Source organism: Mercenaria mercenaria, chromosome 17 (assembly GCF_021730395.1).
Source record: "Mercenaria mercenaria strain notata chromosome 17, MADL_Memer_1, whole genome shotgun sequence".
Classification (NCBI taxonomy): Eukaryota; Metazoa; Mollusca; class Bivalvia; order Venerida; family Veneridae; genus Mercenaria; species Mercenaria mercenaria.
In genome coordinates this window covers 12,186,768-12,213,421 of record NC_069377.1, presented here as the reverse complement: position 1 = coordinate 12,213,421, position 26,654 = coordinate 12,186,768, and the positions used below count along the sequence as shown (strand labels likewise).

General features: G+C 32.9%; 2 protein-coding genes across 8 annotated transcripts in view; one reads left to right on the top strand and one right to left on the bottom strand.

Moving 5' to 3' along the window:
* Positions 1 to 11,356, top strand: part of LOC123537315 (DNA-binding protein RFX6-like) — a 39,417-nt gene extending 28,061 nt beyond the window's left edge. Inside the window, 13 exon segments of the mRNA XM_053529049.1 lie at positions 728 to 805; positions 2,153 to 2,266; positions 2,664 to 2,713; positions 2,957 to 3,116; positions 4,306 to 4,447; positions 4,759 to 4,868; positions 5,322 to 5,439; positions 5,844 to 5,963; positions 6,492 to 6,700; positions 7,015 to 7,162; positions 7,835 to 8,146; positions 8,441 to 8,653; positions 9,188 to 11,356. Of these exon segments, the coding sequence (XP_053385024.1) occupies positions 728 to 805; positions 2,153 to 2,266; positions 2,664 to 2,713; positions 2,957 to 3,116; positions 4,306 to 4,447; positions 4,759 to 4,868; positions 5,322 to 5,439; positions 5,844 to 5,963; positions 6,492 to 6,700; positions 7,015 to 7,162; positions 7,835 to 8,146; positions 8,441 to 8,653; positions 9,188 to 9,336 (1,923 nt within the window). The 3' untranslated portion in view covers positions 9,337 to 11,356.
* A 1,924-nt stretch (positions 11,357 to 13,280) lies between these two features.
* The window catches only part of LOC123536591 (ras and EF-hand domain-containing protein homolog), a 44,346-nt gene continuing 30,972 nt past the window's right edge, over positions 13,281 to 26,654 (bottom strand). For 4 of the 7 annotated variants that reach the window (XM_053529046.1, XM_053529047.1, XM_053529042.1 and 1 more), the window contains exons 9-19: positions 24,273 to 24,335; positions 22,989 to 23,068; positions 22,436 to 22,596; positions 21,686 to 21,831; positions 21,017 to 21,202; positions 20,271 to 20,406; positions 19,520 to 19,601; positions 19,015 to 19,129; positions 18,265 to 18,393; positions 16,924 to 17,000; positions 13,281 to 16,533 (exon numbers count right to left, since the gene is read on the bottom strand). In XM_053529046.1, the coding sequence (XP_053385021.1) occupies positions 16,443 to 16,533; positions 16,924 to 17,000; positions 18,265 to 18,393; positions 19,015 to 19,129; positions 19,520 to 19,601; positions 20,271 to 20,406; positions 21,017 to 21,202; positions 21,686 to 21,831; positions 22,436 to 22,596; positions 22,989 to 23,068; positions 24,273 to 24,335 (1,266 nt within the window). In that variant the 3' untranslated portion in view covers positions 13,281 to 16,442. The remainder of the gene's footprint in view (positions 16,534 to 16,923; positions 17,001 to 18,264; positions 18,394 to 19,014; positions 19,130 to 19,519; positions 19,602 to 20,270; positions 20,407 to 21,016; positions 21,203 to 21,685; positions 21,832 to 22,435; positions 22,597 to 22,988; positions 23,069 to 24,272; positions 24,336 to 26,654) is intronic. The other 3 variants (XM_053529048.1, XM_053529045.1, XM_045319907.2) reach the window with 2 other exon arrangements.

Here is a 26,654-nt window from a genome sequence, read left to right as displayed (position 1 = left end):
CTCCATCATCTGATTTTTCTGCCTGCTGGGCAGGTGTCTCCTCTTAATTGTTTTATTGATTTTTTCCACGTACCTTTTTTCTCTGTTTGTCTGTTTTTGTAATAGGACAAAAAACAATATCCAGTTGTCCATTAGTTTCTTCTTGAACTAACAGTAGAAAAATATCTTTAAAAAAATAGGGGAGGAGAATTAGATTGATTTTATCCGTGTATGGAGACCCTTAATATATTTTAGTTTCAGAGAGATTCTAGGTGAATGAAAAGTCATTTTACATTTGAATATTCAATCACGTTGACTTTAGCAAGAGTTACTGAGCAAATATGCAATTTAGATGTAACAGCTTCTAACGTTTAAAATGCTAAAAGTTCTTTAACCTGTTGATGTTCATTTGTTATCAAAGACTCAGTCAGACTGAGTCTGCTTTTATTTGGCTTCATTACGTTCTATGCCTCCAAAGGATCTTTGAACATATTATATTAGGTCCGATTTTGTTTAAAGAAATTTGTTGTTCACTGTTCATACAAACTATTCTTTGGAAAATACATCAGTTTTCAATATTGTTTCCGAATAAGACAACAACATTCAATGAAAAGGATTCATTTCTAGGTCCCATTTTAAAGCGCACTTCATTAAAGCCTTGAAACGGTACATTATACAAGTCTATAAACTGAAAACCCCATATACAAGTTCTTGTATATATCTATCTTATTTAAATGCATATTTTCAGGTGGAAACGTTTATCATGATGTACAAAACACATTGTCAGTGTATACTTGACACAGCAATCAATGCCAACTTTGAGGAGGTAAGTTACAAGAAACTTTGCTCTATTTAAGTATTTTAGTCAAGTGAAAAGTATTTTAGTCAAGTGAAAATACTTCAAAATTAGCTTTTTGCGTAAGTAAAACAAGAATAAGTATATTTCAATTAGGAAAAGAGTAAAGCTTGGGTATATTCCAAATGCAAGAATGTAAATCAGGAGATGAGATGTTGTATGAATTACACATGAATCGCAATCCTTAGCATGTGAAAGCGAAATGACTCGTAGCAAGCAAACGCATTGTGTACATCACAGTCTGTTTGTATACGACACTACTTTTGTTCGGTCCGCCGTAAGGAATTTCTACATTGTTAACATTGGATCGATTTTGAGAATATAAATCTTTTAATTTTTATTATAGAATAAAAATGGTTTTCTTTATTGTTTTTTCATTATGTGTCAAACATGTTTATCCTGTTAGTAGACGTTATGGGACGACATCGGTCGTTGTTGATTAGTATTTTAGTATCTTTTTTTTTTCGTGTACAGTCTCATTAATTGTGATGACAAATAATTTCCTCGATTGTTAAACCCTTCACGAGCCTGTTCATGTTTATTTTTTCCAAGATTTACTACGATCACAATAAAACCTTTAACAAAAACGGATTTTCTTCTTAGTGTGGGGTAATCCAGGGAGAGAATTGGTTTATAAATTAATTATTTCACGTTCTCATCCCTTTATCTCGTCTGCTTTAGGAAGAACAAATGTACATAAGTCAAGGATTAATGCAATTTGTAAAGAAAATATTGGCTTAGATTCGTCTTAATGACTTTCGGCCAGAATTTATGACAAATGCATGTCTTATCACGAAAACGTTTAAAGCATGTAGGAGAAAGAGTAAAAAATGTTCAAACGATTGCGGCACTGGGCCATATTTTTTATATCGTGACAAAGCCGTCGTTATGCAAACACGGTTAGCTAATTATATTTATTTTCTTCTACTTTATAATCCGCTACAAATTATTAAGGATGAATAGTAAGTCAAAAGTTATCATTTCTTAAGAAAGGTGTCGTTTATCGGAACTTAGCAACAACTTCTGGGTGTAAAAATGTAAAACAAAGGGCATTCATTAATATTAATGTGTTACATTACAGTCCAATCAACAGATTAACCTACGCGCGTGCACATATTGAAATGTCTATCATTGGCGTAAAAATCAGTAATTACTTTTCCAGCCTCTTTATCATATACTGGCTCAAAATAACACCAATTTATAATTTTCTTGAGTCCTAGTTTTATATATGTAAGATTATAGTACATATGTGTATATTTTAAATTTGGTGCCGTGACCAGGAGAGAAATTGACTTACATAAATATGCTTGTTATTAGATCCAGAATTTTCTACTACATTTCTGGCAAGGACTCCCGGAACACTTGTTGCCGTTGGTAGACCATGAAATCATCATAGATCTGATATGTGTCTGTGACTCTATACTCTATAAGGTAATTTGACCACTGTTTATCTTCTTGTACATTTTGCCTTGCTCACATTTCTCATATGGCCTACTCACTGGAACACAAAATAACTAGTTACTAGTTAGTCACTAGATATGTTTGGTGATGGATGACAGTTCTGTGCTAAGTCCGTATTTCCTTAGTATTTGAAATTAATTTATCTGGCGACATGGTGCATTAAAAATATTTTTTAACTTAGATGTTATTATAAAGTGACACTGGGTATCAAACACAAATACAGATTCATCTTTTTGCCATGAAAGGCATTTTCGGTATTTTGGTCTATAATATTTTATGATAATGATACAAAAACATTTCCTAAAATTATTTGATCAGTCTGTGAAATGATTCAGCTAAATTACTAATAATACATGTTTTTTTACAGGTTTTGACTGAAGTTTTAATACCTTCCACCATGCAAGAAATGCCTGAAACGTAAGTTGTTAATCCATTCAACAGTGCCATTCAACAGCTCTTTTTACAATAATATTTATAATAATCTGCTACAGACGGGTGAATCCTTGTGTCTGTTTCTTCCGCTACGTTTGCTGTGCCGCCTACTTTATCTGTATCTGTTACATGGTTGGTATATAAATCTCGTAATTCTACTTTTGGTTTTTATTGATACCACCGCAATAAAACAATATTTATTTTCCCATAAATTAAATATTTTTACAGCTTATTGTGTGACATCCGTAACTTTGCCAGGCACTGGGAAAACTGGATGGCCACAGCTCTAGATAATCTGCCAGACAAATTGTCTGAACACAAACTGCCAGTGGCACGAAGATTTGCATCTGCTTTAAAAAGACAAACTTCCTTTCTTCATCTGGCACAGGTAAAATAATTCAGATTTAAGAAGTAGACATTCATTGTCTCATCCAGAAAGGGACACTCAATACATAAATGTTACATATACAGTGAAACACTGCTCGCTCGAGCATCGATGACTCGAGCACCCGGGCTCGCTCGAGCAATTCATGTGGTCCCGGCCGATTTCCTTCTATTTTCTATGTGAAATTACCATGGCTGGGTCGAGCATCGATAACTCGATCGCTCGAGCATGACACCTGGTCCCTGTGTATTAATTTACTCTTTGTTGCTTATGGCAAACTCGAGCAGAGGTGTCAAATTTTTTCACACCTTCGGCGGTCAGAATGTATCGGTTAATTTAAAATTTTCGCACGCCGTGAGAATTGCATGGTCTATTCCCCGACTATCTTAAATGTATGTTTGTCGGTATATTTGACCTAATAATGAGATTAATTATTGATGAAAGGTGGAAGAAAAATTTTACTGATCAAAATTGTTATTAATTATTACTTTTTTCTGCGGGATCGAGGAGATAATTATGAGGTCTTAATATTTTAATCAACAGTTGTTTGCACGCAAATAAAGGAAATAAGATAGCCTTTTCATAAAATTGAGACAATAATTATGAGATCTTAATTTGGAGAAGAAAATTGCGAATTCGATTACAGTATTTAAAATAAAAAAAATTTAAAAACAACATGAAAATAAAATGTCTTAGCTGTTTCTTCACATGTGCCATTTACGATCTATCATAGATAACGTTTGCAATATGTTTTTGTGAAAACGTCACGAGTGTGTTATGATTACGCGTCACCATTTCCTCTGCAAATGGTCTCGATGACAATTGGTAAAACAAACTTCAATTTTCTTCGTATGTTGGTCAATGTTTGGGTCGCTCGAAACCATGGATAACTCGAGCATTTTGCTCATCCCCTTGCGACCTCGAGCGAGCGGTGTTTCACTGTATTATCAGTTCATCCAGACAACATGCAGCATGTATCATTTGTTACAAGTGTTCTTGTAATTTCTGCCGCATGTCTGTTTTATTTGTTGTACTGCGAAAGAAACAAGAAAATCTTAGTCTTGTAAAATTACATGTTACATTTTGTTCACGTATGCAATAATAGTATCGAGTAGTTAGACCTATATTGGTAATATTTTGTTATTATTGTTTCCTATAATCAAAATTTTACATGTATATCACTATAATACAGACTGCCCGGCCAGTTTTATACGATGCACAGCTTGTGAATCAAATGATAGCTGACGTTGATCGTATTGATCTCACTTCGATTGGAACTCATGCTCTAAATGCGAACAACGACGGTGATCAAGATATAGAACTCAACGCAGAACGTAAGTAAACAAAAATATAATATTGCAAAAAGACAACAATAACACTGATATTTTAGGTATCAGAAATTAAAAATGTCAACGAGCAAGATATGTTACATATATTTTCACACCGTATGTTATTAAATACCTAAAACAAGTCGCCGATATGAACTGTCTAAATGAATCACCCTGCATGTATCAGTAAGTGTCATTTTATTCATGTTCACTCCGATTGAATTTTTGTCGAAGATTGCTGCATAAGTTTCCTATTAAAGTTGTTTTTATTATCCAATATTTAACCTTTAGAACAAATAGAAAACCAATATTTATAGATTTGTTTCCCTCAGTATTGCGAGAGTTCAAGGAACTGCTACGAAAACAAGCAACAGTAGAAGCGTTTACAGAATGGCTGGATCAAGTAGTGGAACAAAAGATCATAAAAGTATGTAGAATGATGGAACATTTTGAGAACAGCAATCGCATTGTGGATTTGATATGACTGAGGAACGTCTTGTTTAGCTTCCATAATCTCATAATGCGTTAGTTTTTTGAGTTGAGTTTAAAGATATGAAGACTAAAATTAATGTTTGAAAATATAAGCAGTGACTTTATAGTATCAGTGAAAAAATGAAAAGTTAATTTTCAAAGTACACGAATTGATTTCAAGTAATCTGATGTACAGATGGTAATCTATTTGGAGAATACTCAGGTTTTTCAATTTAGTCTTAATTTGAAAAAATGTGGTTCCTATGGCAGAAAAGACAAATGATCCTTCTGGCAGCGGACTTTTATTGCTGAATATGAAAATATCTAATTAAACATTGCTAGGGAAGACAACTAAAACAAATCTGGAATTTTAGCAGGAATTAATGATGGAATTGAAATATTTTTTCAGCCAAGCAAACAAAACGGTAGATCATTTAAGAAGAGAGCACAAGACTTCCTGTTGAAGTGGTCATTCTTTGGTGCAAGGGTTATGCACAACCTAACTCTGAACAATGCTCAATGCTTTGGTAGGTATTTGATAAGCCAGTTTGATCCATCTATATTAATGTGAACGCATTACCAACTCTTCATAAAATCCAATAAACTTAATGCATAAAAATGTATATCCCAAGAAGCATGAGTAGCTCAAGACATTTAATATTTATGATACAGAGGATTTTTTTTTCAGAAAAAAATATGTATTTGTTTACAAACTCATATATATTGTTATAAATCAAAACCACAAAAGATGTTTATTTATTAAATTATATATAGTAGAATAACCACTGTACATTTACATTCTATTTGACCACGGGCATTTGGCATTATCATAGATTTAAGATCATAGTGTGGGTCTTTTCTCTTTTAAATTCGTATTTTTTCACTTGATACTAATTTCTTCTTTCATCCACATTTACTTCTTTTATTTCAGCATCTTTTCACTTGATACGAATGCTCCTGGACGAATACATACTTCTTGCCGTTGAATGCCAACTGCATAATGAAAAGGAAACAGAAATACAGACTTTATTAGACAAACATACGAAAGCTGGTTAGTATTTGTAATCTTATATTAAGGTTTATGTGAAACGCTGGTAATAGACTGATTCATATGGCAAGATTTGGGTTTCGTTGCCTCATTTTTACATTTGTAAGAAGAGTTTGTGGGACTGTCAATATTTTAATAGCTGGTCAAATACTTAACATCCAACAAAAATACAGAAGCAGTTTATTCTTTTTCTTTTATTTTATCAGAATTCATTACAAGTGCTCTATATGAAATATCGAAAGTCAAATATCGAAAGTCACGTTTGATTGCAAGTCAACTATAACTGAGCCGCACAATGGGAAAACCAACATAGAATTTTGGCGACCAGCATCCGCGCAGTCTGGTCAGGATCCATGCTATTCGCATTCAAAGCCTATTGCAATTAGAAAAGCTGTTAGTGAACAGCATGGATCCTGACCAGACTGTGCGGATGCGCAGGCTGGTCTGGATTTATGCTGGTCGCAAATGCACCATGTTGGTTTTCTCATGGTGCGGCTCATATAGACTTTTTGTAATCGACTCTATTTTTAGATGAAGGAGGAGTGCGTCAGCCTTTGAATACTACACCGAGCACTTGTTTTGTTGCAAATCGTATTACAAAGCCAAACGGTGCTGATGTAAAGAAAGAAACTTATATGAACCACCAGATGGGTAATGGATCTTTCCAGCAATATCAAGGTTTAGCTGAGAGAGATTACAACAACCCATTGATACCACTGCAATCAATGGTTGGGTCCCAGGTAAAGTTAATAAAAACTAATATAAGGAATAAACTGTCTTAAACATGTATCTGTTATGTTCGCTATGCTATTGATGAATCAGTTGTACATCAACACATTTATATCGGGAAATTTAATGTTATAATTTGATATACATACAATGAAGTGATGTTTTAAAATAGTTTTATTTCTTGATGTTGTTGATTAACTTTTCATTCTATTGACCGAATGCAATTACGGGTCTTCAAAAAGTTTAATAATTTTCTACTTTTAATGCAGGTAACCTTGAATATTCCAATTACAAACTTAACCCTTATATTCCATACATATTTCAGCCTGTGAATGGACACATGATGACACCACCAATGTCACCAATAGTACCGAATCCCACACGAGGTTCTGTAATCAACCCTGGTCCATTGTTTAATCCTGCAGCATCTCAAACGTCGTCAATAATTTCATCCTCATCGTTTCCTTATATGGGTACGTGCAACTTTATTTCTCTATTAAAGATAATGTTTTAAATTTACTTTATTTTTGTCACTATTATGAAGCTTCAGATTTTATATAATTTGTTATGTATATGTTTGAGACCCAATTGAAAAAGCGGTCATATAAATATGTCACTTTCTTCATAAGAGCCCATGTGCCAGACCGTTCCAAGGCGGTGCCCCACTGTGTTTCTTTATTTGTTCGTTTTGTCCTCGTGTGTTTGCTTTGTATGCGAGTTTGTGTGTGTGTTGGTAGTGTGCACATCTGCTGTGCGTTTCGTTTTGGAGAGGCTGCGTTTTTGGAACATGGCATTCCCTGTTTGATATTTATCTTTGTTTTTTTTTTGCTTCTGTTTTTTGTATACTTAAGTTATAGACTGAAGTTCATTCTTATCTGAGGCAAATGTGATTAATTGCAAAGAGTCTGTCCGTACTTGATCTAAGTTTTGTTTTATTATCTGCAACCTTAGTGTTCATTCAGTCTTTATGCATAATAGAATGCCGCTTAAGCCGATGTTAGTGGGCGTAATTTTCATAACATTATTTTTCATGAACGAACTCTATCAAACTGTCTGCTATTATTATGCTTGGTTGCATTCTTTTCTTCGAAAGGACCTATTTTTAGATTTTATTAGATTTTATGATAAATTATTTCTGATTTCAGCTCAAGATTTCCAGAGTGCTGGCTCCTCACATATAAACAGTTCCTGGGGAGGTGGAGGATCAAATAGTGCTTTTAGAAATCCATTCTATAATTCCAGTTTATATTCCATTAAAAACGATTTTGATCCATATAATCCTTATACAGACAGTGCTGACTTGTTCTATAATGGGTTTTCGTCATTTCCGGCACCACAACCTGTGTCACAGTCTGGTTTTCAGACGAATTCTTTACACCAGACTGGTTCAGCGTTTAACATTGTTCCTACTGGTACAAATTCAGGATTTTCTAGCAATCAGCCAGCTTTTCCACAAGGTATGTAATACGAAACTTTTTGATTTCATGTTTATTATTGAAACCACAGTTATAGAAACTACAGTTATTGCACATAATTTTTTTTCTAGACTTAGACTTATTAGTTTGATTTATATTGTAGAATTAGTGAAAAACGTGGTCTATATGAGCCGTACGGACTTTTCTATTTTTTCTTGCAACGTGAAAATGTTCTTTTAATATAATCTGAAAAGATCTAGTATTGTATTACAGATATCTATTTCTAAAGTGCCATTTTTAGAATAAAATTACCATGTTCTGCTTTTTGAATTTCAGATTTTGGATTTTCTGGAAGTTCATTTAGTCACCCACAGAAACCTGTTGCAGAATATGTTCCAGTTATTCAACCAAGACCACAGCTAACTCAGTTCACACCGGACTACACTAATGACACATTGAATATATTAGACAAACCCCATCGTCACAAGGACACTTCCAACTTCTTCAATAGTTCTAGTCCGGCAAGTTGCCATAGTCCAAGACATCATGGTAAGTCAGTTGCAATAACAGGCCACATTATATCATGATAAGTCTCTATCAGTCATGGACTTGATTATGTCGTGATTAGTCAATTTCAGTCACAAGATAGTAATGTCAAAAAGTCAGTTCCAGTAACAGGGTATTAAATGTCATGGTAAATCAATTGCAATAACGTATTATGTCCTGTCATGTTTAGTCAGAAAAATAACAATTATGACACTGTGGCAGCTAGTTGAGGCTGTTCTGTGCACCAGTGTGGTTTAGTAACACGTAAGAATTTAGTCAGACAGTAAGGTTTACCTATGAGCCTTATAAATACACATGCTAGATCTAAAGCATCTTATAACAAAACTGATCATCAAGGTGTTCTTTAAAAATGTCATGCGGCCTGTCAGACATACATTTTCCAGGACGACCTGTTTAAGGGAGAGGTAAGTAAGTTCAGTATGAAGTAATAACCAAATTAAGATATTCCATATAATTGAACTCAAATCGGAGCTTGTTTAGAAAATGGGAATCTAATCTTTATATCTTTAATTTCAGATAACATAAGTTCAGATGATATTCTAAACATTGCATCTTGTATGACTGGGATGATCAATGTTGATCACGATATTCACCAAGGATTTACAGACCCTGGACCGTTACCATCTATAAATACTGTCTTTGACGCGGGAAAGTCTGTGTATTGACCAATGAGATATGAGTTAAGAGATAAAAGGTGACTTCGTTTTTGGTAAAAAAGGAGCTGAAAGAAATGTGGACGCTCATGTTGAGCTATCGGATATTTATACAGCATTTGAAACTGAATATAGTGTGACATATTGTGTTTTTGACATATAGAAAAGGGGTCAGGCTTAAATCTGTGTACTTACAAATAAGGGAGGTTCGAAATGAAGAGTAAAATATATTCCATCTGATTGTGTTATTGAAGTCGAAGATGTAGTGTTTGCTTAACGTCAGTTTATCAAGACCTTGTGTGCCTAGAAAAGATGAAGACTAGGAAATTACTTGTAGAGCCAGGATTAAAACTTTGTGTTAAACTAAACAGCGGTAGAGTCGTTTAAGAACTTTTAGAAGTGTAAAATGAAACGACCGGGTACAGAATGTTTCTATTGCTGTGACCATGTAGTGACATGTGATGATCTAGGTGCAGGAAAACACACAAGAGTTGCGTCTTGATAGGTAACGCCTGGAGCTTGACAAGTATGTGTTTGAGATTGTTTGATTACGCTTTACAGCTGGAAAGTAAATGAATTACGTTCGCAATATCTAGAAATGTGAACCAGATGTTTAAAATAATGGTGTTAGATATTCTATGTGCCATGACACAAGTATCGTTATTAATGTCAAACTTTGACAATATATGAAGTCATTCTGATGGGCGATTTGGTTGCACTATCATTGAAAGCATTTTACGCTAAGACAATTGGCTTGTGACCAGTTAGTTAATCGTTCCTATGGACACATCGGATACTTTTGAAATTAATATCGTAAAGGACATGAATAAGCAATATAAGTTGCAATATGAATGAGGTTTATGTAACAAAGAAGAAAATTACCAAGTTAATTAGATTATGATCAGCTGTTTCAGTTAACAACAAGAGTATGGAGTTTCCTTTGGTATTAGTCAAAACTGTCATTTTCTCAATCTGAGTGTAGACTAGAAACCTCAGATTACGCAGTATCTAAGTTTGTTAGAATATGAAGAAAAAAAATCAATTTAAGAATGAATATTATTATATTCAGAAGAATATGTTCATACTTTTTTTTTACATTTGCAATACGAGAAAATTATCGACTGTCCTGAATATTCATTGTGTATCATTTTGCTTGATTGTAATAAAGGAAAACATAACTTCGTGCTATATTGACTTGCAAAATAAGAAGATAAATATTCATTCAGTTGCAATTTATCATTCATTTTACGTGGGTATGTTACTGTGTTTAGTCATTTTCTTTTTATCATGACATGTACTTTGTGTCTTTCTTGAAAAAAAAAGACAAAACTGAGCTGGGGATGATCTGAAGTTAGTCACGGTTTATAAATCGTCATAGATAAATATAAATGTATTCTTAATGTATATACATGCACATTATGCTTGGGTTTTCTACTACATTGTATATACTTTATTGCCATAGGGCTTCTAATTTGCACGTGAGTCCATGACATATTTTTTAATGCTTCTTATCATTTTTATTCAGTCTGCACGAGAATGCTTATCTTGCCTGGCTTGGATGTTTTGTCTCTCGACACGTGCATGTATACGTATTAGTTTCGGTCTTTTAATAAATTTTTATATCAGATGTTAAATCTTTAACCAACTGCTGACTTAAGTGGGCTTAACGCAAAAAGTTCCCATGTTTAGAAAAAAATACATAAAAAGCCATTTTAGATATATATGAATGGATACATATTAAATGTCATTTTCACAGGACATTTGATTAAAAAACTGACATATAAATGAATGTGTGAGATTAGAAAAGCTAGGTTGTGAACATATGTTTGTGTTAACTGATCAGAGAGCAGCGAATGTTAAGCGTTATTTATAAACCATATTATATAGATGTGTATATGAACATGTGTAATTGTTTCTGAAAATTTATGCAGATTTTAAAGTAAATCTTATCCTAGTATTTTTAACATTTTGTTCAATATACATGTATTATTTTGAATATCAGAAATAACAGATTAAAATATTGAAGATATTAGTTAGATTTTTGTTATTATTGTCACAAAAATAAATTCATGCAGATCTGGGGCATTATTCATCAATGTTTTATTTGTGAAGTTTTTGTGTGAATGTGTGTGAATTGAATATTTGGCGTTTGAATTTGTGGATGGATACAGGCCAACTTCCAAAGGATAATTTGAGGGCCTTTGTTAAGATTGTTCGATGATCACGTGGTGGTGTTAACGGATATAAAACATTGACAGAAATCAAAAGAAAGTACTGGAGTTTACAATACACGTGTTACAAAGAGATGATCATTCAAATATAAATGCCATGTAGAATACCCATAATATTACATTTATGTGCTTAACTCCTACATGTACGTGTTACCAGCAAAGATTAAGAAAAAAGTATATTTGCTACAATGTAGAAAAATTAGAGATTTTTGACAATGAAATAAATGACAGAATGAACGTTTGAAGGCACCAAATCTGTTTTCCCACTGATCATTTTTTGAACTGGTAGTCGGAAATTTATGCAACATCTGTTGAAACATGGTTGAAAATAAACAATATCTACACCATTCAACACATTTAATTTTATTAACAGATGCCACTGTCTGTGTTGCCACCTACACGTTTATATCAATCATCATGCATTCTACCATATATGTGAATAAATATCTTTCTTACTTTGGGACCATAACAAACATTATTTACTGACTCGCAAATCCATGGGCAAAATTTGTTGTTGTTAAACGCGTTAAAAATTATTCAACAGTATATTTATTATTAAAACAACCGGCACTTAACATAACACCAGTGTTCTGGGCTCTCGTCAGTGAAACACGTGTTATCCGAAAGTAACTGCAGCAATTTCACCTTTGCGAACCAGGTGCGACGGCAAGATCATAGACCGGCACGGTATTCGTATCAGTCAGTACACAGTGAATCCCGCAAAAACGCATTCCCTATGGCTAAGTGGGATGAGGCATATTCAGTTAAGGATAAACTTGTCCATACGGACGTTCATGAATGAACTGTATAACACAAAAAAAAGTGACTAAACTTTAACTTAAAGCAAACTTAAAGCAAAAGTATATGGTCAAAACAAACTCAGCACAATTGAAATCTGTCAAACACCACCAGTTGTATCATGGTTGACCTCTGGACATATGAAATCCATCTTTAGTCATGTTCAAACATTAGACTAGCACGCGACAAATATGTATGTGACTTATGCGACAATGTGAAGCAGAATGATCATGTCATCTCCGCTATTCACTCAATAAATTTTCTGTGAACACCCCTCCGAATAATAAATGGTATTGCCCAAATTGAATGATGGACCAGTCCATTTTAGAAATATATCAGGGTAAGGGATAAACCTGGCCATATACCTCTCCATCATGCAATGACTGTATAAACAAAAACTAATGTTACTTAACTTTATTATTCTTTATTGCAACCGTTCCTAAAGCAAAAGTGATATGGTCGAGAAACAAACTCAGTTACAATTGTAAAATGAGCTTTTAAACAAAACAGATATATACAATGTGTAAACCTCATCATAAAAAACAATTTAGTGTTCTAGTGACATTGTATAACACATATAACTATACAAGGAAACAATATAACTCGAATATGTACAATATGTAATTGTGAAAATAAATCTTGAGATGGAATGAACAAGATAATAAATAAGAATGATGTACATGTAGCATTTACAATGTGCAAAACAAACAATAAACAAAATAAGGAGGTGGACTATCAGACATCTTTAAACACTTTAACATTCTTCATTGATTTGGCATGTATTTGAACAGAATAGTTGCCGTTTGGACCAGCAAGTCTGATATCATTTTTTTTTTCCATGAACTGGGCTTCATTTTGCAAACTTACAGGTATAAAAATTAACCAATCGTTGAGTGGCACTGAATTACGAATTTTAGAGTACATATATTAATGTCAATCTTACGGCAAAACATATATATTTTATCTACGTATAATTCTGGCCATCAAAAATATGCATCCCTCCGTCATGCCCTCAAGTTGCAATATTTTACTGTAAGATATCCTGAAACTTTACAATAATCCTTCAACGAATGAAGCCAAAATTGAATTGTGATTTCAAACAAATCGTGTTAGTGTCCAAAATGACTGAAATTTACACTGGAGAATACCATTTCAAAGTCTTTTATACAATAAATTCAAATAACGAAGATATTTTAAATTCAAAACGTTCCTATATTACTTTCTTTAGGGTTCTTTAAAATAGGATATCAAATTAACGGTATTGTCTTATATTTGAAGAAAACTGAAAGAGAAAAGGTGGATTAAACAGTAAAACAAATAATAACAAGTCTCAGTAAAGTTTGATAATCAAAACAACATTGAAACATTGAAAGAAACAAGAGTTAATGCTGTCAATAAAGTTAACCATTCAAAAATAACAATCTTCATCTTTTTGACGTAAATTAACATTAAAACAGAAATAATATCAACAATTCCTAACAATTACAATTTTCAACAATTTGATATCAATAAACCATACTAGTAACAATTAAAAACGCAAACTTTAAACTTTTAAGATCTGAGTAACTTTATTTTCAGTATCTTTACCATCACTGCTAAACATAAGTAGCTCTAGTCATAAGAAAGCAACATATATGTAATCGTAAATTTGTAAACAACCATAGAGCAACGAGGTCAACATCTACAAGATATTTATCAGGTCAGCAGGTTCCAAAGCTGTAAGGTTCGTATATTAAGCAGGATCGAAACAAAAAGAAATGTCGGATCGATCATTTACCGTTACTGTACTTTCCAGAGTAAACGTAGTTATAGGTACAAGCCTAATCATAAAGCATAATTGTAAACATTTCAGTAATTAAAGCTGAACAGTCAAATCAAGGAACTGATTCTACTTTATCTACCAGTTGGTTACAAAAGCGATGAAAGTGTTCAAGAATTAGACATAGATCCTGCTGCTCTAAATGCACAACATTTTAACACCAAAGAACAAGCATCATGAGAGAATTAAATTCAGGATTTTAAGTGGGTCATATCATAGACGTTTAATAATCATACAGATATTGTTCGCAGTGTAGTAATTTTGAACGTTTCAGTTCATTTACCAAAATGTACTTCGTTACATTATTTTATTGTGATATGAACAAAACCTTATCTCCAATTCGGAATTATTACATGTCTAACAATTTGAAAGAAATTCGTGAGCAGATACAATTAAAGTCCAAATATTTGGTAAAACATAGCCTTGACATTTAGTAAGAATAAATAAGCATAAACAACAGCGAAATTAATAACTTTCAACTCAGAGAAAAACTCAATTTATTTAGATCAAATGGTAAAACAATAACATTTTGTTACTTATTTGACATTAAGAACAATTAACAAAATAACGACATTTAACTATTACACTTACATGAAATACAAGTACTTGAAACTTAAACAGTTCACATTACAAAACAAACAAAAAATCAACATATCCGGAATGAGCCATGTGTCATTCTTTCCATGACGGCCATGAAGTAACATGGTCCTATGGTGAATTTGAACATACATACAAAGTTCAAAGAAAATGGGAGAACTGAGAAGACATGGTGTTGAATAAAAGGTCCACTCAAGCGGGGTTTCCAAATTTTCAAAAGGTAAATTGTTCTCAGGATCAATTCAAATGTCTCTATCTAATATGAACAGCGGACCTTTCTCATTCCAATACTCAGATAGTATATTTTCTTTTCTAAAACGTAAAGACACTGTTTCAGTAGTAACGATGCAAGATGTCTTTAAACATGCCGACGAATATCAAATTATTACAAAAATTAACTATTAACTATTACAAATCTATGGTACATGCATTAAACTTTATAAAAAAAATACTATCCAAATGATTTAACTATTCATAGTAAAACCTACTTAATGGTGTTATATTAAACAAAAAATATAAATAAACATATCCCAATATATTGATACATATTTTGCAATTCACAGAAACAATGTGTAAAATAACTAGTGCAAGAAATAAGGGACTAGATTAAAAATAAAGTGATAAGAACACGTTTGTGTTTTTAAGCATGTGTATATATAAAAATAAATATTAATTTTTCTAACCCAAGAACATTGTTCACATTCAGTTTCTGTAAGACGATCGAGTGCATTTCCTGTTACCATGTCATGAATCAAGAACTGATTCCGAAACAGATGTTATGTTTTATGACCAAATAATATTGGTAAAAGCACCCCAAATGACACTTAGTCGGAAAGAGTTTGATCTACCAAATCCTTGTATGAAATAAAAAAAAGTGGATCACCACAGATCGCTCAACACGACATATTCGAAATTGTTGCAGGCTCGGTTTGATTAAGCCCGTTTATGAAGCCATACAAGCACAACCGAAAAGGGGTATTCAGATTGCTTCTTGAAACATATACGGTAACAGACGAAATAAAGGAACGCCTATGAGACAGAAAAGTCCTACATTATTACGACTTCATATATACCTGGAATATATATTATTTTCGGGAAAAAATCTTTAATAAAACCAAACTTTGCGACATGGAAAAACAAAATCAAAATAGAGCGAGAATCAACCTAAAAGTCAATGGCAATTTCATGAATAAAAAGATATATATGTCTCTAGTAAGAGTTTTTCTATAGAGATAAACTTTGTGAGGAACTGAGAAACTATTAATAAATTAGATCTACTTAGTTACTACTAAACTTGTAAAAAGGGGAACAACTACGAAATACTTTCGAAGAGAAATTCACCTCAGATTTTCTTTCCTGATTGCTTAAAACACACAAACAGGGTTTTAGCGATCATAGTATGGGCATGAAACAAGTTCACATTTCGTACAATAAAACACTTCTGTAATAGCTATAATAGCTCCGTTGTGCTAACTGGCCATTTAAGTTTGGATACTTGTTCATGATCTCGGTAATGACAATTGAATTATTTACTCCTAAATTCTGACAGTAGAGTTAAATCAGAATAAAGTTTTTTTATAAACACTTCTTGTTCAATTTAAACCACTGATATATCATTATTGTGATATATTGAATAACCGAGTACAGCTGATACGGCCATCAGCCGATGAATTCTATCCGCAGCAACCCTTGCCTTTTGTGTTATTTTCATGAAGCTGTAAGCCGCTTTCTTTTACTTCAAGATCCTCGTTGGCCCTCATCAGTCTGAAAAACGGATGAAAAAGATTTATGAATGAAAAAGACAACAAGTTTTCCTAGATATTTAAAGAAACTGTAGAGTCTTTTGCTGTAGGACATTTCTAACTGTTTCACATAATACCGCTTTAACAGTTGCCAAGTGAAAGCAAGATCCACGAAGTGTGTATGAAATCTATGAGGCAGTTAAAACAGAGAAGTTAGTGTCTTTCTATGTCCCGTTGTTTGAGTCCTGACACAATAGGCAACAACAGCTTATGCCTTCCTCTTTTTATAGTTTTAGAAAATATACCAGTGTATTTAGAGCATGAATAGGATCACTCCTCTTCCTGGTTGTGCTGCTCTAAATGCATCGTGTTTAAAGTATTTGTTACACATCTATAAGAAAAGAGGAAATACCTGGTGAGCTCGGTGACACATTCGCTAACATTTGTTCCATCCTTTGCACTAGTTTCTATAAATAAAGCACTATATTCCTGCAAAACAAAATACTGGAGATAAAGACATTATAAAACATAGTTTTCATAACAAGTTAAAGCATAGCAAAAGTTCCTTCTAGGGCATATCTATATAAATATAAAATGATCATCTTGTAAAATTTTGGTTGCAATGTCTGTTTTATACTGCCAAAAAATTTCAAGTAAGTATTTACGCTAGTTATTTAACATAAATTATTAAATCCAACAACAAATTAAATCTGTTACTACCTTCAGTAGAGTAAATACGGCAATAAGACATTGACCCGGTTAAACAATTACGATTCGATGCGTGAATTTGTTGCGCATAATTAGAGGGTCGCAATGGGGTTTGTTTTAACTATGCATTTCAAGGTAACGATAATATTTAGTTGTTTACATTTAAATTTGCTGATATATGTCTATCTGGTCGACTGAATGTATGGTATGTTCCTAAAGAATGGAGGAAATAACATCTCGGGTTTAGTAATATGACATCCCGGAACGCTTCAGTCAGGAGTCGCCCAATTAGGAAAGAATAGTCTAACGTCAGAGGTTTATTTCTAAGGTCACGGATTTTTTATTGGCTAGCTTGTAATGACAACAGCTTCGGTATCTGTAGCTCAGTCAAGTGTGACTTATTGAACTATAATATTCCTTCTCAAGAGAATGAATAATAATTTAGCTGTGATTTTTAACAGGTGTTAGTTTTTGAAATTATTTTGTTAAAATGCATGTAAATAGCAAGATCACATGAATGAACACATGTAGCTTTGATTAAATTACCTTTATTTTCAACGTTCTTCTGATATTATTAGGCGGAATGTTTTAGTAAAAGGTGAACCTTGAAAGACGATCGGACCATCTCATGTCACTTTGAATAAGACAAATGCTTTTGTTTGCTTGTATATTGTAAATAATAATTATAAAAGAAGATTGAGTAACCCAATGGTAGTATTTATTCATAAATCGTATGTATAATCTGTAAATTAGAAGATTGTCAAAATAGTTACTTCTAAAAGACGATGTAAAACAGAAGTTTATAACATACAATGTACTTAAAATACCATATTAAATAATATTGTTTTATAATTACGCATGTAATTTTAAATCACAAGTTGTGTACACCTTTACATGAACTCTTGTTTCAATCTGGAGTGGAGTATTGGCGGCTGTGTTATTTGAGCTTGGCTTTTTCTGTTGAACTTTTGTCTGCTCTAATGAAAGCAAGGCCAAAACACAGTATATTGTTTGTAAATGATTTTTTATTTGAAAACAATTTTACCCTTGCTAATCTTTGACCGTCGTCATATGAAACAATGGATCTTCCAAGACGTTCCGCTTCACTGCGCATGTCTGTCTTGTTGCCGCATAGCATTATGGGTAACTTTTTAATCGAGCCGTCCTGAGAAGACTTTAAAGTGATAATCATCTCATATTAGGGATTGCAAATAAAGTGTGAAACGAAAATAACAAAAAATTCTTAAGAAGAAGGCGGAAAAGTATTTGAATCAGAACGTATGTGTAAAGAATCACGCATTTTGTAACCAATACTTTGACTTCTCATGGAGACATCAGAAGCCTTTTCGACTTTTTCACACACTGTTATAGTTCTGATTCCATCATGTGTAGAATCAGCACAAAATACATATGAATTTTGTACTTTCGACTGTCCTACAACCATAAGTGTGCACAGTGATTTAAACTGAGAACGGATTGTTATTTTTCCACAGCTGGTACTACCAGTAGAAATATTTTAGCCAAACAAAACATGTAAATATAATTAAATAAAATTTAGAAAAGAAGTTTGGTTTCTTCTAAAAACTATGTCATGGATAGTTAACATTTTCCTTGTACAAGACACTGCATTTTTCCATCCTTATATTTAAAGCCTCTCCTCCTTCTAAACATTGTATATTATGAAGTGCAATGGTATATAAAGTATAAAATTCAAAAATCAAAATTCGCCCAAAGGAAGGTGAAAACAAACCCTAACATGAACGTTCAATGAGAAAAAAGAAGCTTTCACATGTACCTCAATCGAGTCCATCCACTCTCTGATACTCATGAATGAACGTTCATAAGTACAGTCGTACAGGAGAAGAACCCCATCTGCTCTTCGAAAGTATGATTTAGCTATACTCCGAAAACTGAAATATAACGAATAACGTATAAGTGACTTGGTTGCAAATGTACAGCATAAATTATTAGATAATGCATTAATAATTACTGTATTACGAATATTCATGAGAAAATCTTAAGAGCTTTTACAAAGGCAGGCATTGTGGAAAACAATCAGTCGGCGAAAACAGTGGTTCTATTAAAGGCGGCAATCGCCGCCTAAAAGCTTGAATGAAACGTTATTTTACCATTATGCAACAATATTAACTTTACCTAACTTCTAACAACATTTGCTTACATGTATATGTTTGTATTTGTTTTTCAGTCAGTATAACACTTTTACTGAACAAGAAGTTCCATTTCTAAAAAGTGTCATATTGTTTACTTTTATTTTTCACAAAAGCACATTGCATACTTACCGTTCCTGTCCTGCTGTATCCCAGAGTTGAAGCGCCACCGTACGGCCATCAAGTTCTATCATTTTCGTTTGGAAATCAACCCCTATAATAATCCACACAATGTGTTATATATAATACACATATAGTTATATCAATACTATATTGAAAACGATGCATGCTAGTAGATCGAAATAAAACTGATACATGAAAAATACTATTACCATGGATAGAAAAGAACACATAAAAAATCTCTACCGCCAGCTTATTTCACATTTAGTGTTGTATTTTCACTCACAATCTCCTATTACATCTTGTATTACCAGTAAAGAATGGCTGTTCCAAATATGTGATCAAATACAGTAACAGTTGGTTTATTAATCTGCCTATGACAGGGACTAATGTGATGTAGAACTAAGATTTATTTTCAAGTAATAACCCTTTTCATAGCCATATCATTACCCGTATCATGAACTTACCTAATATAGAACTGCATTTTTCGAAGAATTTCCCCTTGCATAGCCTCATCATTACCCGTAACATGGATTTACCTAGTGTAGAACTAAGATTTTCAAAGAATATCCCCAATATCCACACGCATACCCTTTTTATTTCCCGGAATAGGACGTGCCTAATGTAGAACTGAGATTTTTAAAGAATTTATCCTAGGATAGCATCATTATTACCCGTAACATGGACTTACCTAGTGTAGAACTAAGATTTTCAAAGAATTCCCCCTAGCATACCATTTTTATTACCCGTAACATGAACATACCTAATGTAGAACTGAGATTTTCAAAGAATTTCCCTTTGCATAGCCTCATTATTAGACTAGATTTTCCCACAGCTGCATCTCCTGCCAACACAACTTTAAACATTCTGTCCGGATCCTTGCTCACTTTTGCTGTAGTCTAAAATGGATCAAGACGTCAGAATTGACCTATTACACGTCAAATTAAATTCATTGATACAATTTTAAGAATATTTTTATTTTGCTGTAGTTTCAAAATATCCATTTTAATAAATACATCTGTTAAACTATAACAACAGTAGTCATAAGACTTTAGTAGATATTTCTCATTTTGTTTGCATGAAAAATAATAACACTACATATAATTTTTACACAATAATTATCCTGTTGGAAACACAAAGAACAACTATCTGTATTTAAGGCTCGTTATGGTTGAAACAAAATGATTTGACTTTGTCTCGTTAACTTATATACCAATAAAGCCATGGTTGTGTGATAAAGATTAAACCATTGACCTTTTTTTAAAAAAAATATATAAACATAGTAAGACCACTCTCATTTGTATGACCATGATCGGTGGTAATTATTTTTACCAGAGTTTTCTCCCTGCTTAAAGCATTTTCGGTCAAAAACGAAAACATTTCTCAAACATTTTAAGAAAATGTTACTGAATGACATAGAATATCAATCATATTTCGGCAAACTGCTTTAAAACGGTTGCATTCTTTAGGGTTCATTAATGCTTTTTTACATTATGTAGTAAAACTTACATCTTGAGTCAATGTGCTTTGTCTTCGACTAAAGCCTTCCCGTGAGCGTGAACTACGTGAAGATGAAGATCTACTGCTCCCTGAACCTATACGCCGTTGATCAACAACATGGCGGTAAAGTTTAGCATCTACACAATCTAAAGGAATCTCTGATTCTGTATCCATCTCGTCATTTGAATCAATATCCTGAAAGGTCAAGGAAAAATTTGATTTTGTATAATTTATATATCTGCAAAGTAGTTTAAGATTTTAATGGATGAATATTATGATTTATACTTCTTTGACAATTTATTTTTTGACAATGCTACTGCTTCATAACAAGTTAACAACTGCATTTGTTTGTGAAGTATTTGCTATATTGCCCTTTTTAGGTGTTTAATGTTAAGTGAATATTTTTATTGTTGGTGGTGTTGTTAATATTGTTGTTTTGACTCGTCGACAAACTTAGAGGAGAGTTTCTGACTGCCATTCTATTATAGCCTTTGTCGTTTTATTTTCGGTGAGACTTGTCCATACCAAAGGCATTCTTAGGTAAATGTTTCCTTGAATATTGTTCTGTTAGTACAGTGCATGAAAAAATATCAAAGTGCTTCAGCCAAAATGTTTTAAATGGTCAAATACAATATCAAAGTATTAGAAATTGAAATTAACATTTTGTATTTATATCACCTCGATCAATGGAAGATCTCTGTTTGACCTGCTACGCCGATGGCGTTTGTCAGCCATTAATCTATGCATAGTCTCAGCATCATTTAAAAATGCTTCCCTATCCAGGTCATTTTCATTCCCATCTCGAAGGGTTGAATGCCCACTATCTGTATAAACAAAGAGAAAGAACTTTTTTTTTTTATTAAAGTTCCATAAAGTTTTAATTTTATGTTAAAAACAGATAATGCTGCTGTCAAAATTATTGAATAGATAGAAAAACGCTACTTTCAATATTACACATGAAATTATGAAGTCAGGGTCATGAAGAGAGATAATCAAAACTGTGCATTTTATAGTACTTTCTATTATGTTAATCATATAGTCAAACATATGACAAATACATGAGAAAACAATTATCAAACATTAGCTTTAACAAGAGAAAATATATTTTATGTTCATAACAAAAATTGTGGCAGCCACATTTTAATCAAAGGCATTATGACCCCTTTAATCACATAAATATATTTGAAAATAAGCGAATTTCTTGTTTTCATCTTGATACGTTTATTGTATACTAACGATTACAATCATACATTTTCCGCAGTAACAATTTTGAAATTACAGATATCAAATTGTTTGACGAATTTAAAACTCATATTATTTAGAAATATTTCCGAAGACAGTCAATCTATGTACTATGTCGTTTCAATGAACAAATTATCAAGCGTGCCAGCACAAACACTTTACAGTACACAGTAAGCTATACCCTACCTATGTCTTCAAGAATACCCGCGTCAGACTCACAAGTATCTTGATGCGGGAGTTTCACGGGAACAACTCTTGGAGAATGTTTAGCAAGATTTTGTACTGTGACGGGGGCCGCATGAGGTTCTTCTATCAGAGAAGACTGTGAACCCATCCGGGAACGGATCCTGAAGTATGACAATTGGTTATTTATAACTTATAAAGTCAGAGTCCGGAAATACTTATAGTACATGTACGGATGCAATCAAACTTATTGTAAATGACAATAGCTGTATGACGGAAGAAGGGTGAAAAGTTGTTTATATATACAATTGTGTATGTGAATATTAAATATTTTATGACATTTACAACTGATTTGACCTTCCCGCCTTCATGCACAAGACTAATGAAAATGTTGGACTGCCTGACGATGTTGAAACACCAAATAGATAATTCATGTTGCTTTTGAGTATACAAATGCATGCTACAATAGTATTTTGAGAGAGCCATATTCATGAAAACTTACTATAATCAAAGTATAATACACATTGAATGCTGATATTATTATTATCTTACTTACAGAGGAGCACTTTGGAAGTATTCGCTCATCAATGAGCCTCTCCTATAATCTGGAAGAGTTCCTACAGTACTGGTATTAGACTGAAATATAAATACCCAATATTAACATAAGTGTTTTTGAATTTTTTTTCTGGATAAGATACAGGTGTATCAAAAAGGTATTGAACATTGTCAAGAAAAAAATGACATCCATTCTAATTTAGTGGACGGAAGAGGAAACGTCACCTAAAATAACACTAAGCGCTGTAATAAAGGCGACCAAAAAAGAGCCATTTTTCATTGAAAATGCGAGATCAGTGTTAAATTATGTATTTTGGAACACGATTTTGAGGGCCAGTATTCGTTTTTGAAAGGTAACTTTTCTTACTAAAATATTTCACATTAAAGTAATAGTATAGGGAGAGAGTTTCCAAAAAATCTGTTAGCTTCCTACTTGATATATGTAACATTGTAACAAATGCAATAAATATTGTTTAAACCAAAGCAATAGCACAGATTGAGTAAGAAAGAAATCAATGTTATCATACACACTTCTTGGCATTTGCTCAAGTCATTTAATATACTGTTCATGTATACTCCTGATAACTGGAAACCTGTATAAACATTTTAGTAGAGCGATTACAAGAAACTATTTCTACGCATAAATTGTAAATGTGTATTTCTTTGTTATAACACAACTTGTTTATGTCAGGAAATAATTCTGCCTTAGTCGTATGTCATAATTAATATTGCTTTGGTTTACATATCTTTATAGTGACAAGGTAACATATCAACAATGTTATTTCATAACGATGATACCCCTTAGTAAAACATTAGGTGCTTTGTGTCAATTAACAAACATCAAGAAGTTTTTAAATGTATCTTAAAAGAACTTGAAAACAAAACATGCTGTTGATACATGCTTTAATTGGTGAAAAGGGGAAACACATGCTTTGATAACGAGAAGTTGGTAAACTACCATTAGATCGCCTTCATCATAAGATGCTTAGATTAAGGCAAAGATTTGCAAAGGTAGAAACGATTAAATCGGAATAAACACTATGTGTCCTTACTTATGTAAAGAGAATTAGCGTAATCTTTTTCCAAATCATCAGTCGTTTAATCTTTTGACGGTATATCCAGTGGTGCTTAAGAAAAACAAAACGTTGCAATAATAATATAGACATACTGCTAACGTTGATTAAGAGACTGCAAGCGTGTATGTTATAATAAACACAATTCACATGGCATGATATTAAAAACCGCAAAGCGCAACCAGGCATATCAAAGCCGGGTGGTTGTTTACCAATCTCTTACGAATACGTTCTTTGGCAATCTCGTCACGAAACCATGACAATGTTGATAAACCCTGAAACAGTATACTTATATGAAACCATTGATTAATATATACTATAATAAAGAATTGTTAGTAGCACAACCGTACGTATTGAAGTGTCCACACTGCCGAGCCCCCCAAAAAAACCAACCAACCTTTCCCAAATCGGCTGATTTTACTTTTGCAAATGTATGGCACACAGAATACATGATAAAAAACAACAGGTGTCATGTAAACATGTAAAAGAAAACATATTACGAATGTTATATAAAATGGTGACACCACACAGCATATACCAACAAACAAACCACACAACACAGAACGAAACAATATCTCTTTGTCCCGAAAACGGATTTGACAGGACGTCATAGTGATGTGAAAACTAATATAAAGCCACTTGCTAGAAGTGAGAAGGAACATCTGCTTTCTCTGGTATATCGACTCATTCATTGTACAAAAGAAAATAAAAACGCTCATAACTAACTTACTAAAGCATAGAAATGAATATGTAGAAATTATGTAGGGTTATTGAAAAGAAGCAGGGAAATGTAGAACCTTACACTTGAATCTGATGTAACAATATATATTTGCTAAAGAAACTGACTGATTTAGTTCTATCATTAAGAAGAAAGAGACAAACAAAAAGCAACAGTGACAGGAAAAGGTTTGTTATTTAAAATAAATGTTTGGATTCCATATAACGACATCCAGTTACACATTAGTATCTTCATTTTATTTGATATGACATCTTATGAGAAATGTTTTATGACATGTCTTGGATAAAACACTCTATGGATTCAAAACTTTTCTGTTCTAGTCTCTTCCAACGTCTTGGTAAATATTGCAAAAAAACGCATTTCATATAAAGAACTATAGGTGTTTCAAACTTTGTGTAAAAACACAAGACCATAAAGGTGTACACAAACATATGAGCGGTGTTATAACACATGATCATAAAGAAGTACACAAACATTTGAATGGTCTTATAATACATGACCATAAAGAAGTACACAAACATGTGAGTGGTCTTATAACACTTGACCATAAAGAAGTACACAAACATGTGAGCGGTCTTATAACACATGACCATAAAGAAGTACACAAACATGTGAGCGGTGTTATAACACATGACCATAAAGAAGTACACAAACATGTGAGCGGTGTTATAACACACGACCATAAAGAAGTACACAAACATGTGAGCGGTCTTATAACACAAGACCATAAAGAAGTACACAAACATGTCTTATAACACTTGACCATAAAGAAGTACACAAACATGTGAGCGGTCTTATAACACATGACCATAAAGAAGTACACAAACATGTGAGCGGTCTTATAACACTTGACCATAAAGAAGTACACAAACATGTGAGCGGTCTTATAACACATGACCATAAAGAAGTACACAAACATGTGAGCGGTCTTATAACACATGACCATAAAGAAGTACACAAACATGTGAGCGGTCTTATAACACATGACCATAAAGAAGTACACAAACATGTGAGCGGTCTTATAACACAAGACCATAAAGAAGTACACAAACATGTGAGTTGTCTTATAACACATGACCATAAAGAAGTACACAAACATGTGAGCGGTCTTATAACACATGACCATAAAGAAGTACACAAACATGTGAGCGGTCTTATAACACATGGCCATAAAGAAGTACACAAACATATGAGCTTATAACACTTGACCATAAAGAAGTACACAAACATGTGAGCGGTCTTATAACACATGGATCATAAATAAGTACACAGACATATGAGCGGTCTTATAACACATGGATCATAAAGTAGAATTTTTCAAAATTAAATTCTCTGGTTTAAATTAGTTTTCAGTGCCAGTATAACACACCAAAGATAGGCGAAGTAAGTTCTTAACACATAACACAAAGCTGCTCAAATAATAGAATAATACTGTAACTAACAAGACTTAGTATGAATCAAGCCTTGAACATACAGGTTTGAGCAAATGTGCGACAGCGGTAATATGTCACAAGATTTAGTGTCAACGATGCCCGTCATATAAGAACGATCTTGCAACCAGTAGAAATACATCTTGTGAGAGTTCTTGCTTTTTGCTTTTCGATTGATTATAAAGTATGTGTAGAGAAAGTTCTTCTCATTAGCAAAGTAAGTAAAATGAAAGTATAAACAAACATCGGAAGTAAGACTTACATAGTTTTTCCGTCATGTAAAATATTGATATGTGGACAAATTATTCATACAGAAACAATTTCATACCTATGTACTGAAAAATGAAAATGCAATATATTCTAATCCATTACATTAAGTACAGTTCAACTTTTGAAGCCAACAAGCATGTGTTTGTAAATCGATC